The sequence below is a fragment of the Paralichthys olivaceus genome, chromosome 2, assembly GCF_024713975.1.
Source record: "Paralichthys olivaceus isolate ysfri-2021 chromosome 2, ASM2471397v2, whole genome shotgun sequence".
Lineage (NCBI taxonomy): Eukaryota > Metazoa > Chordata > Actinopteri > Pleuronectiformes > Paralichthyidae > Paralichthys > Paralichthys olivaceus.
The window spans coordinates 20,037,826-20,057,122 of NC_091094.1; the positions used below are offsets into that span (position 1 = coordinate 20,037,826).

The window sequence follows — 19,297 nt, forward strand, 5'->3', positions numbered from 1 at the left end:
TGTGATTGCACCCTGAAGACCGCTGAATCGAAAAAGACACTTCATTTAGTTGATACTTGAGTCATCAAATTATAAACCAACAAAAGCAACTGATATGCAGTTGGTCATGGCTGTCAGCTGCTTGGCTCAATAGCAAATCTAGCACTGATACCAAGTTATTAGAATGCTGATCAGACAGATCAATTTAATTTGACGATCAGTGAGGAATCCATCAATCTGTAATTGTTAAATGAAAAGCATTTTACCACCAAACAATGTTTCTATCACTTAGTATTTTTATTGGACAGTCTGTCAGTTCTTAACACTTGAGATACGACATAACTGTTTTCGCATGAATGTCACAGAGCCAGAACCATCTTCTAACTAATGACTGTTAACTCTGTTTGTGATCACTAACCAAGAATCAAGATAATCATAAGCTCCTGGTTCCTCCAGCAGGGACGTAAACTAACCACTGAGCCAAATGTTACATGAAAAAGACCATAATGAATCTGTCCAGACTTATAAAAACGTTCTGAGGACACGAGCTGAATTGGATAAATGACCTTTGTCATGTCTGTTGACAGCCAGAGCCTGAGGGTCTGCTAATGTGACACTAGAGGGCTCCCAAGACAGCTTGAAATGTTTGTAATTTATTTTGTCAATGGTATCAGGGCTGGATTTACTATTGAGCAAAGCAGCTGACACCAGAGCAACTGCATATCAGTTGCTTTTGTTAGCTGATAATTGTAGGGAGCCTCTGAACCACTAAAGTATTAAAATAATAAAGTGTCATGCAAAAACACAACATTATTTATATATATATATATATATATATGTGGTTAGTTTATGCAACTGGTTCAAGCAATCCCTGCTGCCTCTGTGAGATAAATGCATTTGTAACTTGTGTTTTGGGCCCTGATGACAAGTGGTGTTAAAACTCCATTCTACATTTTAAGTATACAGTCTATGGTTTTATCCTGTTATCCTGTTATTTTATTTTATTTAATATGAAACTTCCCTGCATTAAAATGTCTAAAACTCACTAAACTCAAATTGTATATTTCTATATATATTTTATATTTTGTTGAGTTATGTTAATACACCATACAAAATGTTTTCAGTACATTTCTAACCAGGATAATATGTTACTTCCCACACCTTGGAGCTCAGGCCTCAGAATGACGTCACACCCGAAGAACCCGAGTTGACTGCATTCCAGTTGAACAGGAACAATGGTTACCAGCTAGCCAGTGTTAGCAAAAACTCTTAATGTATTACGCTGCATTTCATGAATACAAACACTAATTAACAGTAGAAAGCTTTCACTACCTTCCAAGACGAAATTCCAATTTGAGGGGCGTTCCATTTTCAACTTTGGACTCAGGGTTTGGAAATTCCTAACTCCAAGGTTTAATGGAACGCGGCAATAGATCCCTCTCACGGCAGCCATTTTGACATGAAGTAGTAGGTAAACACAGGTGTTACTAATCACATTCATTAAGGTTGTGCTCTTTCTAGACAGAGGAATCTTTAAATACTTGTCCATTTCATTTGGTCGTCTGCTAATGTCCTCATAGACAGTGCACGCGATACTCGTCTAGTCCAGTTGTAAGCCACATTTTTACAATGGACCTTTTTTAAATGTTGGTGGTTTTAACGATAAACTTTAACAGGATCTAAGATGTCAAAGAATCACTCAAAGCCAAAAGTTCTGTGTCATGTGTCTGACTGAAGTGAGACCACTGTCACCATACCATCCTTTGAGATAAGATTTGGATAGTGAGACCTCTAGTGGCAGCACATTACACACTGTGCATTTATAAGCAATTTCAAAAACCGAATTTTATGAAGAATCTTTTTCCTCCAGTGTGCAAGTGAAAGCTTTGGATTTTGCTAACGCCGACATAAAAGTAAAGAAATAAATACAGAGCTATCTGCACAGTATTTTTCATCTTTATCTTTGACTTTTATGTCTAGAGACCTAATCAGCACGCAGGACCTCGACATCAGGATGGAGGTATTCTAATGTCACTGGCAATCTCAGTTCATAAAGATATAAGGAAAAAAAAAAAAAGATGAGACATTTTCCAGGTTAAACTTGTGACTTTTTTATTGAAATGTCTTCAGCAAACATTTTCAGCTGGGAAGGATCAGATATCACTTAGAATTCACTGGATTTTCAGGTGTCTCTCATCTGAGCAGAGCTGGAGCACCTCTTACTATCTCACTTCCTGCCACTGTAATAAATTACTGTAATTCCTGTTGTTCATCTGTTTTGGAGTAAAACAAATCTTTGGAGGGCTGAGAGGAGAGTGGGGATGGACAACACTTTGACAGCTTTATGCAACACCCCAGCTTCCAACGTTAATTCATTTTGTCACAGTTGCCCTTTGCGATGCTCTAAATTCTGGGAATGACCATTACCAAGGAAATCGGGACAAATAAATCAAAACACAGACCCTGTGCCCAGAGTGAAGCGTAAATCTCAAGTAGAGTCTGAACTCTAGTGGACATTTTTTTTTAACCGGCCGTTGACACGTCCGAGATAAAAGTGCCGATATTCATGTCCAAAACAACTTGAATGACATCAAGCAAGTTTGTGATCATGTTGCATTGATTCTGACAGCAGATCAAAACAGACCGTCTACTGCAGAGACGGACTCTTTGACTGAATGCCCCAATCAAAGTATGAGTGAATGTGGCCAATATTAACTTAAATCTCTAGTTTGTGCCACTTTTTGTTTCCACTACAGGACATAGACTCTTAGAACACATTTTATACTAAACTGCCAGGAAAGAACTGAAATGTTAATATTTCTAGGGGGAACATTGACTACGTTTCCTTTTCACATCTGTAAACTCAAGGGTCTTTTCCAATGAATTAAGAGGTTCTTAATGTCTCTTTCAATTAAGCCTAAATCAGAAATTTTACTCCATGGAAGCTATACCAGAAAAGTCTTTAATTTTTGGCAAACAATTCTAACACAGTTTTGTAAACAAATTTTCCCTTGTTGAAATAAAGATTAAGTAATTGAATCACCCATTGAACTAAATCTGCATCAATGTTGACCCCAAAAAAAAAAGTTACCCTGAACTCCTTCACTGCTCTGCAGAACTTAAATTGAGAGTCAAATAAATGAAACATCGTGATACAGATTAAAGTCCTGTGGTGGACGACAGGTTTTTGCTTCTTTCTAGAACAGAAATCACAGACTGTTTGCCGCAGGATAAAGCTGAAGATGCAGCCATGGTCCTTTCCAGGTTTTTAAGTGTGAAACAATCTGGAAAATCAGGATCTTCTACATCTCTTCAGTTAAGATCAGGTACTGTTACTCCAGCCAGGGTGATCCTGAGTGCTCTGGCTGGTTTCAACACTGTAGCAGCTTTTTTTGTTGTCTTTTTCATATTTCTCACTTTTCTCTTTTTTTTCTTTCACTCACATAATGCACAACCATACACACAGACAATTTGTAACACTCGTTCCAGACCTAACATCCCTTCCTTCCTCAACTGCTCTCGCTCCGTCACTCACACACATACACACGCACACAGACACATACACACACACAACCTGTTTCCAGGCAGTTGTAGTTCCTTTGTGTAGACTGTGGCCCCTAAGGGTCGGCCCAACTCGACATATTCGAGTGTAAACACCTTAAGGCACCCATAATGCACCGTGCACATTAAACACTGTTGGTGCAGGGAATACTGCCCCCCACTGATGGGAGGGATCATACTCCATTTATTCACCCCACCCGCCACCTTGTGGTCATTACAACTAAATTTACAATCCATGCACACATACTGTTGCTGCGTCTCACTCGGCTCTAGAGATTTCTCTGTCCTGTCTCATTTCCTGCTGCTTTAGCCTCAAACTTGGAAATGACAGCGATTTGTTAAAACGTGATCCAGTACAGTTTTATGTGAGGAGACAGGAAATGAGCCAGGAGAGACGTCTGTGCCCAATGAGAAGACAATTAAACTAGCGTGCAAAATGGCTTCACAAAGTCAAAACACATAAGGCCGCTGTAAATTTTTTTGCATTGTTTTCAAGAAAAGTTAAACAATATATCATCTGCAGACTCATTTTTGCACTGCGAGTCTCAAAATAAATAGATCTCCCTCTCTTTTTTCTTTTTTACTTAAATACATGTTAATATTTTCTCTGATGCTCAAAAATACTTTTTTTGTTCTTTTTTTTTTTGCCTCAGGATAAGTCCTTCAAAAGTTAGAAGAGTTGAAGTTTTTTTCCCCCAAAACCTTCACACATGCAGGCAGCTCCTTCCACTGATCCAGTGGTTTGAATTTCAACAGGAGCTCATTGTGAAAGCCAAGGACGGGGGAGGGGTGAAAATTAAAAGTGAGATTTTCAAGAACTTAGGCAACAATGAAACCTGTGGAATCAAAGATTCAGAAAAGGAGGAAGGAATGAAAAAGGATGAGGGGGAGAATGAAAGAGGGAGGGGGGGGGGGGGGGGGGGGGGGGTTGTGGAGGCAGCAACTGAAGAGGTGTTCATAAACAAGAGCCAGTAGAACGCCCCCTCCTGGTTCAACACTCCGTTCTCAATACTGATCAGTGAAGACGTCGTGTGCCATGCTCTCAGCACCAGGCCTGGGCTCTGCGCTGGTCAAAATCAGCTATTAGCCGCTTGATGTGAGCCAACTTGTTGTGCAGGTACTCGCAACGCTGTTTCTCCTCATGGTAGTTGGGGTTGTGCTGTAAAACAAACGTGTACAAAAGATTAGACCACATTCATCATCCCCCCAGCAGCTCCTGCTGTGGTTGATAAAAACAAACCTAATCATAAACAGACAGACGTATGTGTAACTACTTACTTGTTTCATCTTTTTGTACTCTTTCAAGACTTCCTCTTGCACTTTCTGTAAAATTCAAAATAGATAGAGTTTACTAGGTTTGAATGTTTAATGCAACTTCATACACAACTATTGCATTCATTCATTTTGTAACAAGAAACTTCGAAATTAACTTGAGCAGAAACTATAACACTAAAGCTGCTGTGTGGTAAACTGGGTGGGACTCCAGCAGGAGCCAAAGCACAGAGTTTTACACTTTTAACACTAACCATCAGTGAGCTGCTTGGTGGCTGCAGATGTCACTGGATTGCACAACCAGTCAAATATAACAACTACTAAAAATATGTAAAGCACGTACACAAAATTCACATTAACAAAAATGTGTGCTCAGTTTCTCATATTGAAAAAATGATCAGAAAACATGAGGACTTAATGATGCCATCTCATACAGTGCAATACAATGAAGCTATCTGTTAATATGACCTGGAATTCTTTGGTGCCAGGCGAGAGCTTCCGGCACTGGCTATCCAGCTGGGTAAAGCGGCGGGTGATGCTCTCCACTCGGGCGTGCAGCAGGCGGTACTCATCATACTCTGCATTAAAGTCATCCTTGTAGCTTTGCCGTTGGTCTGTGGACACTAAGGGCATGTACTTCCTGTAAACACAGAAAAAAACATTAATACCTCCCATGCTCATGAGGAGTCATGTGCAGGAAGAAAGCAGCAGTCTAAAAGGAATTGATTTAAATTGGAGGAAAGTTGGGAACTGTTTAAGAACAGCTGAGCTTCTGTTTCTGATGTGCAACAGATAACATGTCCCAGTGACATGGAAAGAACAGAACAGTCCATGTCGAGAGGAACAACAGACTGCACCAAGTCAAACGCATTTGGTTTTATTCCTGAATCTCCTGAGTCTTAGTTCTCAGGTTTGTGTCTGTTATCACCATCTTACTCAATGACAGTCAGATATTTCTGTGTCTTCATATTGTGTTGAATGTACAAATGAGATGCTTGAAAAGGGAACGAGGGTCACACTGTGGAAAAAGAGGAAGGTACTCACACTACATAGTCAGGCATCTCGATAGTGGAGGAGAACTCAGTGGCCTGGACCGGTTTGTCTTTGTCTGAAGAGTCTGAGGAAAAGAGAAACGTGTATGAATCTAAATATACATCCATAATTATCCATAATACACAGTATCAACCATCTGCAAAGATGGATGACTGTACTTATCTGCATGATCAACAGCCAAAATATAAAATAGTCAATAAATTATTACGCACATTTATCAGTGATTTTCTATATATTGATTTTGACTTCATGTAGTCAAGACATTTTTGCCAAATAGACTAACACATTAAAGATATACAGTAAATGATGCCATCATGTGCTGAAACCAATTCAGGTGAAAATATCAAACATTTTTCTTCCTCTACAGAATTTCGGGTATGAATGCTGTAGATAAATATTATGACGTCAAATATTCCACAGTCAGCAACTGTTTCAAACTCAACTGTCACAACAAGTGTAGTCAAATCTATCACCAACAGACAGACTTAGAACACACGTCTCAAAAAAGAGAGAAATACAAACACAGACTATCAGGAAGCAAAGTGTCACAAAATACAACCACACCATTTAAATGTCAGGTCAACCAGATCTAAAGACTACAGAGAGAAAAGCTAATATTAACATGTTGAGCCAAAATGCAGTGTAATCAAGGAAGCTAGTCGGGCTGTAAAATACAGAACTGAGATAAACACTGAAACCTGGTGAACAACAATCCAAAGTCTGAAAGATAAACTGTCTGAAAAGTCAGGCAGAGGAGGTATGTCAGTCACAAGACACGCCAATGCTGCTTGATTTACTGTCCGACACACACACACGTTAAAACAGCTTCATAGAAACAGGTTTAAGCTACATAATTTGTCTCATCTTTTCACATACTTCTCCGAAGCTTTCTCCTATGCTGGATTACATGAAAGGCTTATTTACTACATGTCTGACGTGTCTTCATGTATGTTAGCATTTTTTCTGTGGAGATAAAAACATTTTTCATTTGGTCACCACATGAGGCTTGAATGATCCACAGAAGTCCTGTAAATTCTCTGTGGGATGGTCAGTATGAAAACCCCCTCTCCATTAAATATAGTTGGTTAAATTCATTGTTGATATCCAACATATAAACATTCAGTAAAGTAGAAAGGGAGAAACTGTATGCAGATATGGAGCTGTTTCTCTGTCTTTCTCTGCACTATTCCAGTGGTTTGAGTGATGTTCACATTACATATGTTTTATTCAGACTGGCTGCCGGGTGATTTGACAGTTGTTTATAATACACTGAAGGTGTATAAATGGTTATTCAGCGTTGCTGACTTGGCAATTCTGAATGTAACCTTTAACATTTTATATTAGAGGCTGTTTGAACAATTTCTCTGAGAATCACTTTTGTATACAAGCAAACTTGTTATTGTAACTGAAATATTTTAAACTGAATTAATGTTGACTCCAAATGGTAAGTGAAACAAATTGACCTTGAGCAGCTCTACTACACATGCAATGAAAGAGCTGCTATGGTTGTTCTTGAGTATGATTGTGCAGGTAATTAATGAGCCAGAAACAAACCTCGATCTTTGTGAGGATTTTTGTCGATAACTTCTCTCTTGTCCTCCTCAGCACTGCGTTTCTTTTTGGCTTTACGAGTCTCTTCTGTCAGCTCTGTCACACTGGGAGGGCTACTGCTGCCTCGTTCCGTCTGTTTCCCTTTGTCCTTCTCCCGATCCTTGTCTTTGTGCTTCTTGGATTTCTTTTTGACCTTCTTATTGGTGCTGCTGGACAATGGAGGGCTGGTGATGACAGTGGAGGTAACTGTGAGTGAGGTGCGGGGAGGAGGGCTTGGTGAGGAGGCTGTTCTTGGAATTGGGACCGGTTGCAGAAAGCGGTCCTGCAGGGTCCTATCGGAGGGGAAGGGGCTGGGTGAAGGGTCTCTGCAAGAGGAACTCTGGTCCATGGGCAGATCCTGTGTGCCACAGCCCTCTGGGGTGCTTGGAGAGTTGGTGTTGGAGGCCGGGCTGGGCTGCTGGTGAGAGGGTGCGGGAGGGTGGGAAGAAATGGGGAGATGAGTGGGAGGGCCCGAGGAGATGGAGGGTAAGGATGAGCGTTTAGAGCTGGGACTGCCTTCATCCTCATGGCGGTCAGAGGAGGAGGATGAAGATGCAGCTGGCCCTCGATTGCTGAGGTGAGAGATGCGGGCTTTCTTGGGCGCCAATGGGTCGATGAAGTCAAAGTCTGGCTGCCGTTTCTGTCAGAAAATACCCAGAATTTAGCCGAAAATGTCACACTTCACTGCAGGTGTGTGACTTAGTTTAAATTTGTAAAGATACCTGAGGGGATGTGGGGACACCATCTTTGGGAGAACTGCTTGAGGACAGCGTCTCAGTGGGAAGACCTAATTTGCTGTAAAAGAAAGGAAGAGTGAGGTAAGCGGGAGCATTTTTATGTTGTTAGTTTAAATAAGTTTGTCTTTAAGCTGATGGGCGATTTCTGTACCGAGCTAGGATCCGGTCAACCTGGGTCTTCTCGTCTTCAGAGTAACCAGGCCAGTCTCGCTGGACATCACGATAAATAAAGTCCTTCAGTGAGTATGTGTTGTCTTTAGGGTTCAGGTTTGCCACCTGTGCGCACACACACACATTCAAAGTTAAAAAATGACAGAATGTATATAGAAAACATGAAAAGAAACTTCACATTTCCTGTGCAAACATCTGGGAATGCAAATAATGTTCAACGATCAAGTGGGAGTTTTCTTTTCAATGAATGAAGCGGGTTTCCTCCGGCAGATTTGTGAACCTCGAGCTCTAAGAAGAGTAAAAGGATCTCAGGGATCAAATTAGACACTTAAAGAACCTATGTACATGTCAAATGCCAAAATATAAACTTTAGTTAAGGTTTATTATAAGAGAGGATGTGTAAAGGCTTCCCTTCAAAGTTACTCTGGAAATATTGACAAGGTATATATTAGGGGTGTAACAATTCATCTACTACATCGATGTATCGATTTATATTCCTATGATCCAACTACATCGATCTGTGCTCGGCAAGTTGGCCTTCCGGACGACATATATATCGATCTAACATCGTTTTAAAAAGTAATAAATCGATTGTATCGATACTAGGAAATAACACATTGGATTTTAGCACTTTTAATGATAAAGGCATTAAACATTACTCGATTCAGTCTGCCTGTCTGTGACCTCATCGCCACGCGCCAGCAGCGGCGCAACTATAAAAACGTAGCATGATGGCGGATGGCAGAGGAGAAGCCGGCGAGCGAGAAATTATCAAGCCACCATTGCGGTCCAGTGTGCAGCAGCAGCACAAGGTGAAGTCAGCTCTGCAGAAGCCTCGCCAGCATGTTTAGTCAGAGACTAAATATGTAAATATAATGGATATAAACATGTTTATATCCATAATTTATACCTGATTCCCTTACAAGAAACAACAGGAATCTAGGAAACTTCACCTGCACTGTCCAGTATCCAGGTATTTATTTCAGTCACACTGGTTGAATTTTTGGCTAAGAAGTTACTGAATCGATTTCAAGTCACTGAATCGTTTCGAATCGTGTCGTTCTAAATGAACCAATATTGTCCTTGAATTGCATTGGAAACCATGAATCGTGATTTGAATCGAAGTTAAAACAAATCGTTACACCCCTAGTGTGTATATATATATATATAAAAACAGTACCTGTTGCAAGGTCGTCCCCAGTGAGTTTCTGTCCTTCTGGTTGATACCATCCCGCTGCAGACGGGCGAGCACTTCCAGCTTCTTGTAGGACCTCAGCGCCAGCAGGTGGATGATGCGGTCCCTGAATGGCCGCTGGGACACAGGGTTATTGGAAAGGCACTTGCGAATAGTGTTGGCTGGGTTGATGGGTGTGGAGCGCTTGCGTTCGGGGACCACCTCTGTGTTTGATAGTGCAGGCTTACGGATATGGACTCGTTTTCCTAGAGATAGAAGGTAAAGGTAACATTAAACTTCTCTGCATTGCAGCTTATAATCATACGTTGTTCTAACATTTGGACAGTTTCAGGCAGGAATTTGCTCAACTCTTCTGTTCACCATCTTCAACTGACTGATTGATATTGAGTTACACAAATGCACCTGCAAAAATGTACTATCACACGATGTGTAGCATGCCTGAAACTGCAGGCAAATGAAATAGGATTGAAATGACAAAGTCCTTTTTCATACTAGAATGGCACTCAGTAGAGTGCAAACCCCAGCCCAATATGAAACCACATTTAAATTCAACACGTCAAGATTTTTATTTGCATTGCACCAATTGCACTTATAAATACCAGTCCCATAAACATGCCTGTTCACCGCCCCCCCCCATCAAGACTCATTAAATATTCTGAGAAATCTATGAAAATGTGGCAAAACACGATCTCAATGTTAAATGAATTCCTTTTTGTGAATTCACCCCCTGATCCAGATCAGCACCAAAACAAGCTGAGCAGTTGTTGAGTAATCCTGTTAACTAACAAACAAACCTAAGTAATGCAGACAGAAAATAACCTCCTTGGTGGTGATTGGATCTACAGGTTAAGAAGCAAAATTATGAGTCGTTCCTAACACGTTAATTGAAACACATTTCACACAGAAACTGCCTGCTTTTCCTTCCTTTTTCTGCCAGTTACCTTTAAAAAAATGACCTTATGGTAAAGAGTCAGTCATAAGAAACAGGATCCCTCACCAAACTACAGTGAACTGTGATCAATGCCTCTGTTCTGTGTTGCTGAGCCATGTGCTTAGTCAGGGCGCCTTCACATTTCTTTATCTGCTTCAGGGTCATTGTGAAATTTTAAAGCTCTTTAAGAGATTAAGGTTAGAGAGAGGAAGAGTAAGGAAAAAGTCCCCCCCCCACCATCCTTGTCAAAATGAAATTTAGGAGCTATGTGAGGAGGCGTAGGCTTACAGACGCTGTTGACAGGCCAGTGACAGTTTGCTGCTGGCTAAAAGCTTAAGTAATTAAATTTCCTCCTTCAGAAATAGTCAGTCTATATTAGAACATATAGAACATATAGAGATCAAGAGCGAAGTAGCTTAGAATGTTAAGTGCCACAGCTTTTGAAAAGACACGAGTTGGAGCTCTCATTTTAAGATGCAGGCTACAGACAAAGATAAAAACACACGTTAGGGGCTGTTGTCTGAAATTAACAGCCTGTGAAAACCAGAAACTAAAAGCCCACTTCGCATTCGTAAATAGGGTGCTCGCGCAAAACCAGCTGCTACAAGCTCCTGTTCCACCCCTTTTCTCTGCTGCTCCTTTCGTTTCCTAGTTTCTATCTGGGGCAGTGAATGCAAATCTTTCTCCAGAGCCAAGAAAACCAGGCCCGAGGAGATTTTAAATTGTTATATTGCATTGAACGTTTGGTGAACTGAGCTAAACTTAATTTTTCGACAAGTGCTTGTTCTGGCTGACAAATGATATAGATTACCATTGATAACTTTTTATTTGACAGATATTTTTAGACCAGGATGTTTATAATAGAGTGATCAATGCCTGCCTATAGAAGAATAAACAGTGACCACAGGTTGTTGCAGCTTGAGGTTTCTGTTTGACTTGCAAGCATCAAACAGGGGAGGTTTCTTTACATTCATTAGCATTTTGACTACATATGAAATATGTTCCACTGTGCATACAGAGTTACTTTAAGGCGGAAACTTTATTTAAGGAGAGAGCCCTAAGAAGAATCCTTAGAGCTGAAGTTGTCAAACCAGCAAGAGATGAAAATAAAAACTGGAGAAAGATAAAAGAAAGAAAGAAAAACTTGTTTGTAAAAAGATTTTTACCTTACAAGTCTAGAAGAATGTCTTTTTATTGGTGCCCTTTAATCCAATCTCTTTATAGTAGCTGATTAACTTGACTGTGTAATATATGCATACTTAGTTGTAATTAACACAGACCAACAAGTTCTTGTGAGCTGTTTAAAAGATCTTTAACAACCAAACTGTTTCCATATGGTGAGCGATTAACTTACAATACCCAGATCTGCACCGAGTTGGATAAGACATACAAGTGAGTGTGGAGAGAGTGAAGCCAAATTAGATTATCAAAGATTAACTTTTCTTGTCAGCTTGTGTGACTCAAACCCAGGCACTGAGTGACAGAGCGGACAGGAAAGTGTTTTCCATGCACTGATGTTCATCAAGTATAAGGGAAACAAGTCCTAAATGGTTGCAAGTGACATTAAGTGCTGGTGTATATATTCTGGTCATTTCCACCCTTTAGTGTGTCATTTTGGTGTGTTATGTATCTATAATATGGAAAAACCTTCATATGCCACGCTTGGCCCTTATCAGTGAGACTGCTAATCTGGAAAAGGCTGAAAAGGCATAGTGGCTCAGTGGGTTGCAATAATGGCTTTGAATAGATTGAGGCTGTCAGCTTTCACCTATTCAGTCCCTGAAAAAGGGGCCGAGTCTGAAAAGAGAAGAGAGGTGCTGAGAGGTGAATGGAAAGCTGGGCTAGTGAGCTGGGATATAACTTGGCATCTGTTTGTGACAGTTGCAGATAAGGGAGACCTCAGTGACTGCCTTACCTCTGTACTGGCCCCCAGGTTTGATGACTTTGGTCCCACGTTCACGTGTATCCTCAACAGCCTGGGTCATGCGTTCCCGGGTCACCTGGTAGGAGTCATTTGTGGCGCACACTGTGACCTTGTCCTGTACAGTCGCCAACAATGCCAGGTGTGAGGCCCCTGAGCTGGAGACAAAAAGGGGGCATGAGAAAAAAATGTGAGGCAGAGAGGGATTATGTTCCAGCAACGTGTGGTTAAGACAGTTAACAGATGATTCAGCTGACCAGTGATTACCATTACCTCGACACATACTGATGGATGCACTCAAAGCTTCCCTGAGGGTTGTCTTTGCCCACATTAGACAGGTAGAAATCAAAATTGTTGAAGGTGTCAGATGAGGAATTGGTTTTGGGAATTTTAATGCGCTGTGAAAAAGAAAATTCACATATAAATAAAGAAAAACACAACACGTAGTATAAATGCACTCCTACGTGTCAGAGAAAATAACTTGAGCTGAGTTGGATGATCAAATACACACGATTGGTTAACCCAACTACGTGTTAAAACATGTTCAAACCTTGCCTGGGGTTTCTACTTAGCGTTAAATATGCTTAGCTTCACATACTGTCTACATCTGTGACATGGGTTTCATGTAAACATAGGAGTTATGAGACAGGGAGAGCTCAGCAGCTAAGGGAGTCATAATTATTGTTGAATGCAATCAGTGCAAAATGGTGTTTATACACTTCAGATGAGGTCTGAAATTACTTTGTGCCTCCTGCAAAAAGGAAAGAGCTCATTACAAATCCATAATTAATTCCTACAACTTCTTCTTCAACTTCATCTTATATAGGATAGTATCAAAAAACAATAACTAGTATCAAAAAAACAATAACTAGCTTTATAAGAATTAATCAATGAAACAACTTGGGTCAATGTAGTGGAAGGTTAAAGTCGCAGTACACAAAAATGGGTGTTTTAGTGAGTCAGTTCCACTGTACTGCAAGTACTGTTTTTAGAACAGTGAAGAAGTAGTAGTGAAGTAGTAATTTCCAGTACATTAGCCAGAGCTAGTTAAAATGTCAGCAAAATTCACTTTTTTAAAAACGCACTGTTATCGGACTGTACTCTGTATCGACCGTATTGGGAAGGGAAATAAATGTGTAGAAGGAACATCTATAATTTTTAGATATGGTAAACTGTTTCTGAATAAACACTGATAAATGGGGGGAAAAGTTCCAGGATGTGTTGTTGCTTATTTAATACTTTTAAACAAAATGTATTGGATTTTTCGACTTAATAAATAAGCAACTGATGCACTAGTGATCAAGCTATAATGGGCCAATAATGGTGACACTAACAGAGACAGTGATTAACTGAAAGTCAGAAAGAATCTGTGGTTTTATTTAGGACAATTGTGTAACAGCATCTCAAAGAATAATGAATGTAACTCATCAGATTCAAACTAAAACTTTACATTGCCAAATGAATATATAAATTACTTGTCATACTAAATTAATCTAGCCGCTGACAAACAAACAGAATTTGGGTTTTACCCATTCCACAAAGTACTTACCCCTTGGAGTCCCTTGAATTGAATTGTTGGCCGTGAAGAAGGTACATTCTGAAAGGGAAAAGATGCAAGAGTTTATTTGAACAGTCACTGTGAATGTAAAGGGATACATACATGGAGAGCAATGCTAGTTGGGTAGTAAGCAAACAGCTCCACCATATTGAGTAAAAATAGTGGTGTAGAAGATATTACAAAAACATTTGTATAAAAACATTCAGGTGTAGAACAGCCGAGCCTTGGGATCCCATGACACCAAGCAGGCCTCGAAACAAGCACTGACAAAAGCTGACTGCACATATTTTCTGTTAAAGTTAAAGCACTTAAAGACTGTGTAAAAACTGAAGCTAACAGCTACCTGACGGCTCACATGCACATACCAGTTTATGCTAAAGAGAAAACCTAAAGAACCAGCAGAGCAGACTGACAAACAATCTCCCTTATTTTGACCGGGCTATAAATGAGGTGACAAGCTGGTGTCATGACAAGGACATGAACTGAGGATGTGTCTGATGCAGGGCCACAAATAATGATTACTGTCATTATTGATTTATATACAGACTACTTTATTAATTGTTGAATTAACTGATCAAATAACAGCAAAATGTGGCATATCCAACTCTCTATAGCCAAAATTGTCTGTTCAGTCTGAAATCCTCACTATTGAGACAGAGATTAAGCCTCTTTATTGAAAAATTATTTAAATGATTATTAGGTTTCAACGAATTATATGTAATACTTACATACTTACAATACTGTAATAACAATTTGGCAAAAAGTACAAAGGATATGGAGGAAAATCTGACTCTGAGCGATATTTGCTAAGTAAATGAGTAATTAATTGGCATTCAACTGCTTTCATTGTAGCTTGTTTTCCTGACTTGTCATGCCACAGGTTCAAAATTTGAGCATTTTCTTCCGACAGGTGAAGCAGGATTAGATTCTTTTTTTCTTCAGCATGTTTATACAAGCAATGAATGTACGGTTCTCATTGACTTATGAATTCTAGAAGTAGTTATTTTTAGAAGACAGGAGTTGCCACGTTAGCCAACACAACACATCTGGACACACAGGCTGGAAGTGCTTTGATAAATTCTGACCAGACTGCACAGTTTACAGTAGTGGTGATTGGTTCCAGCTTGGTTTGGTTTTATCGTGTTGTTTTGTTAAAGCCTGATCTGAAAAAATGTTTTTCCAAAAGCTAATGACACGAAATGGAATTTTATTGACGCAATTTAACATTAGTTTGTATTGTATTAACTCATATGCAATATTTTAAGACTGAAAATGTAGATAATTGGATTTTAAACTTTTAAAAGGTAACCCTGATAATCAGTTATCCAAATGGGGAAGTTATTCTTCTATTGATCAATAAAATAATTAATCAAATAATTTCTGCTATAGTCTGATGCACTGTAAATAGGCACCGTTTACTTTGCTGGACAATGGTGAGAGGCAGACCACAGTTTCTCATGCACAAAAAAACAATAAAAGACCAACTAGTGCCGACCAGTGGTGCTGGAGAAGCCAGAGGTAACTGTCGGCCACAGACACCTAATGACAGTCCACTGGCAGCCAACACTGGGCTCAGTGTCTGAACGCTTAAGGTTTTAAATCTACACAGGGACCACTTGAGTAAGCTTCACCTGTATCTTCTTAGGTAGGAGGAAGGTAAAACTGTTTGCTTTTATCTGGCCACAAATAGAATTTGGACATGAGTCAAATAGCAAATATTTTCAATAGAGCATTTGTGATGGCTATGTGGGTTTGCAGGTATGTGTTGGAGGTTACTTGAAATGGAGATGACAGTCATAATTATGCTGTGGCAGCTCTGCTGAGGTTATAAATTTGGACAGGAAAGCACAGGACTCCTAACTTCTACACAAGCATGAAGCCGACGGAACAATGGATCATAGGCCTCTGAAACGTCAACTGGTTTGAGTGGAATGTGCATTTTATTAAGAACAGCTTCTCTGCATTCCTGGACATGCTTACCAACTCAAACATGAAACAAGATGCAAATCATTCAGGTTAAAATGTACATGTTTAACTGCACTGAAAGAACGGTGTTATGGTTGTTAAAGCTAGGCTACTTCAGGCCACTGACTGACTCCCTCCCCCACTATCCATACACTCACAGACACCAACCAGTCCCCACACACAGAGTTCTGATCACATTTCACATCGCCACAGAAAGACAAAGATAGCCAGCTTCCATAGTTCGATGACTGGTTGAGCTACGGCACACATTACTGAGAGGGAGAGAAACAAAAAGCAGGCGGTTTTGCCTGCTCAGTCAGCAAGAGGTGGCAGGCTGCCGCTCAATGCAGCGTTCAGACCAACATTACCACATCCAAAAAGGCTGTAGCATAGGCTGTCACAAAAGAATCCTTCAACTTCATGATGACTCAGGGGGCCCGTGGACAGAAAACAGAAATTATCATTGAAAATGATAAGCTAAATATCTACATCTCAAACGAGGGTTCCTCTGAGGGCATCTGATGAATTACACAGGGCTGACAGGGAGAAGAGCTTTCACATACATGAGGTGGGGGGTTGTGTGTGACATACATACAGACACACAACACTCCATGCCATAAAAAGCTGTGTTGGAGACCTCTGAACATGCTTAGCTACAGTGCATCAGACCCCAGTGGAGACCTGGGCCTTGTCACAGTTATGTAAGAGCGTTGTTGTTGGCAGAGTTGAGGTCAGGTAACTTGGCTTTGGGCCTCGTTGACTCAGGGCTACAGGGACCTCTCCAGATTAGTTCACCTGTGTGGCACCTCAATGAGATTACAGCATTTGTGCAGTTCAAGATTAACAAATTATATTTAATCTGCACAGTTATGCAGTGTCCTCTCGGCACAAAGGCTCCTCAGTTAGTGGTGTCGACGTGCTGAGATGGTTTGTTGAGACTTTAAAAGTGCATATACATCTTGTATTTAGACCATAATGTCAAAAGGTACCATTTAAGACAATATCTGCAATCTACTTGTTTTAAAACAAGATGATTTAATGTTAGCGGACGCCATTTATATATACCTGCAGGCCTGCAACCCTCATACAAAACTCAGAAATTTGTCAACCAAGTCCAAAAATAAATAGCTCACATCCTGTGTAGCCACACGACGGAGGCTCGTTCGACTGCAACATTTTTATGTTAAGATTTAAAATAAACTGGTTAAAATAAAGCTAACATGTGCACGCTAGGTTGTAATGTTGGGTTTTAGGATGGATCACAACTTTTAACCACCTGGTGAACTAGCTAGTCAGACATGATTGAATTAAGGCCACTAACTTGCTAGTAAAGTTACATTAGCTTTCATTGGTGAGGTTGGACGCTAACACAACCTCGGTGAATTAAAGTTCACTGAGCTGTTAAGATGAGTGATCTTACACAAACCACCACTTCCCTAATTTGATTAAAGTCACGTTCGGCAAGAAGGATTAAAAAAAAATGGACTTGGCCAGCAGAGCTAACACAGGCTAACCGCAGCGTCTAACTTTACCCACAGCTTCTCTGCGATAAATAACTCGTGTCAGTTCGTAAAACCAGGTGCGAATAGAAGGCGAAGGTCTAATGTACCTTCTCCCGTGTCTCTATCCACGGACACACAACACGAATGGAGAATAAAACAAGCAGAGAGTCGCTCTGTCACCAGCTTAGCTAACTTCCTAGCATTAGCTGTGCGTGGCAGTTGGGCATCCCCGGCTTCAGTCGAGCCGTGTCAGCCCGAGAGGTCCCGACTCCTCCGCCTTGTTTCTAAAAACCCTGGAAATGTCCCGCTTCACTCACCGCACAGTTTTGGTAGCTCTCTATGGCTTTCAGGGCTGTCTCGGTCAACTTGACGTGCAGTACGGTGACTCTGTCGGCGCTCTGCTGGCCACAATTTAGTCCGTACCTCCCATCCTCGGAGAGCGCCGCCGCCATCTTTACCAGCCCTCCACCATCGTCCCTCTGAGGCCGGAGCATTTAGCAGCCCAGGCTCCCTGCGCTCACTGCGAGCCGGGGAGGGACTACAGCCGCTGCCTCACGGCCCCGCTGCTCTGGATTGGTCTTAACTTGTTAACCTGTTCCAGTTTGTCACTTTCCACGCAGCCACAGTCAGTTTCGACTGCTCGTGCATACATTAGACTCACACACACTGCTGTGTTTTGAGAGATATATGGTTGTGCTTTGCAGGTTTGTTTCTGCAGCTCTGCAGATCTCTGCTGTGCTTCTGCGAAAACACAACAAAAGTGTGGGGGTCAGACTCTGTGTTTGAAAGTGGTTTTTTTTATTAGAAAACCAACTCTAAAGTCACTAGTTGGTCTTTCTCCTCAGACCCAAGGCTGTCAGACACGTTAACCTCTGAGCAGCAGGAGTGCCTGGGCCTGCTCCTTTCTGCTGACATGGAAGAACTAATTCTAGCCTGGTGAAGCTGTTAAAGGTAGCTTTTGTGACTGTGCACACACACACACACACATGCATGTCCCTCTATAGTTGTGAGGACACTCATTGACTAAAAGCATTCCCTAGCCCCTTACCCTAACCTTAACCATCATAACTAAATATCCAACCCTAATTCTATCCCAAACCGTCCAACAGTCCTTTGAATTTGCGAAGACCATCCAAAATGTCCTCACAAAGTCATAGTGTCCTCACAATGATGGGATTGAACCAAAAGTGGCCCTCATAAGAATAGATAGACATGTGCGCACCACACACACACTTCAGCAAACATCTAAATAAAGTGTATGAATGAACTAATCAACCACTCAAATAATCTTTTGAGGAATAATAATTGTCATCACTAGCAATATAACAGCGAGTTACTGTTTATTCAGATTTAGGTCTATATCAGTATGAAAATGAAATAAAATGAATAAATGACAAAAATACAGCGCAGACATATGGAATACATTTTTCACATTTTATACGTCCACAGGGACTTTTAAAGACTTCTGTTGTTTGTTGTCTGTTTCCAAAGACAACCTGAGTACCTTTCATCTGGGTTAAGGCCCTTAGATCTTGTTTTTGAATCAGTTATTCTAAACATAAAATGATGCATAAAATTCCTCAGCAGAGCATCAACCTTGTGGACATCGCTGGCCACAAACACGTGAATTGCACTTGTCCATCTTGGAAGCTTGAGTAAAATTCAGAATGCTTCATTATATGCCACCTGAAGCTGAAGGTTCAGCATTTAACTATGTAGAAGCATTGTGTAAGCACAGCGAGGTCCCCAGTCTTTAAATGTGATAATTATCAATATTTACTAATAATAACATTTTGTTCTGATATAATTTTTGGCCATATAGCCCAACCCAACTATAAACACATACATCAACCAAATTAAAA

The 19,297-nt window shown here is 40.6% G+C and overlaps 2 protein-coding genes across 5 annotated transcripts in view; one reads left to right on the top strand and one right to left on the bottom strand.

Moving 5' to 3' along the window:
• Window positions 1–19,297, top strand: part of cast (calpastatin) — a 208,286-nt gene that overhangs the window by 124,734 nt on the left and 64,255 nt on the right. The window lies entirely within an intron of this gene.
• On the bottom strand, window positions 2,066–18,049 carry ell2 (elongation factor for RNA polymerase II 2). Its single transcript, XM_020086744.2, has 12 exons — window positions 17,753–18,049; window positions 13,960–14,007; window positions 12,684–12,808; window positions 12,405–12,568; window positions 9,544–9,803; window positions 8,344–8,468; window positions 8,178–8,250; window positions 7,420–8,095; window positions 5,857–5,929; window positions 5,281–5,452; window positions 4,819–4,863; window positions 2,066–4,699 (listed from the first exon to the last, which is right to left on the bottom strand). Exons 1-12 carry the CDS (start codon window positions 17,927–17,929, stop codon window positions 4,583–4,585), a joined length of 2,055 nt encoding a protein of 684 aa, XP_019942303.1. The 5' UTR covers window positions 17,930–18,049; the 3' UTR covers window positions 2,066–4,582.

Bases quoted from the DNA above. Each gene is read 5' to 3' on its own strand.
- ell2 (XM_020086744.2), bottom strand. From the start codon at position 17,929: ATGCTCCGGCCTCAGAGGGACGATGGTGGAGGGCTGGTAAAGATGGCG. The intron at 9,804-12,404 runs GTAAGGCAGTCA...TTCTATCTCTAG, and splicing joins ACCTGGGGGCCAGTACAGAG to GAAAACGAGTCCATATCCGT. The intron at 4,864-5,280 runs GTCATATTAACA...TGAATTTTACAG, and splicing joins CTGGCACCAAAGAATTCCAG to AAAGTGCAAGAGGAAGTCTT.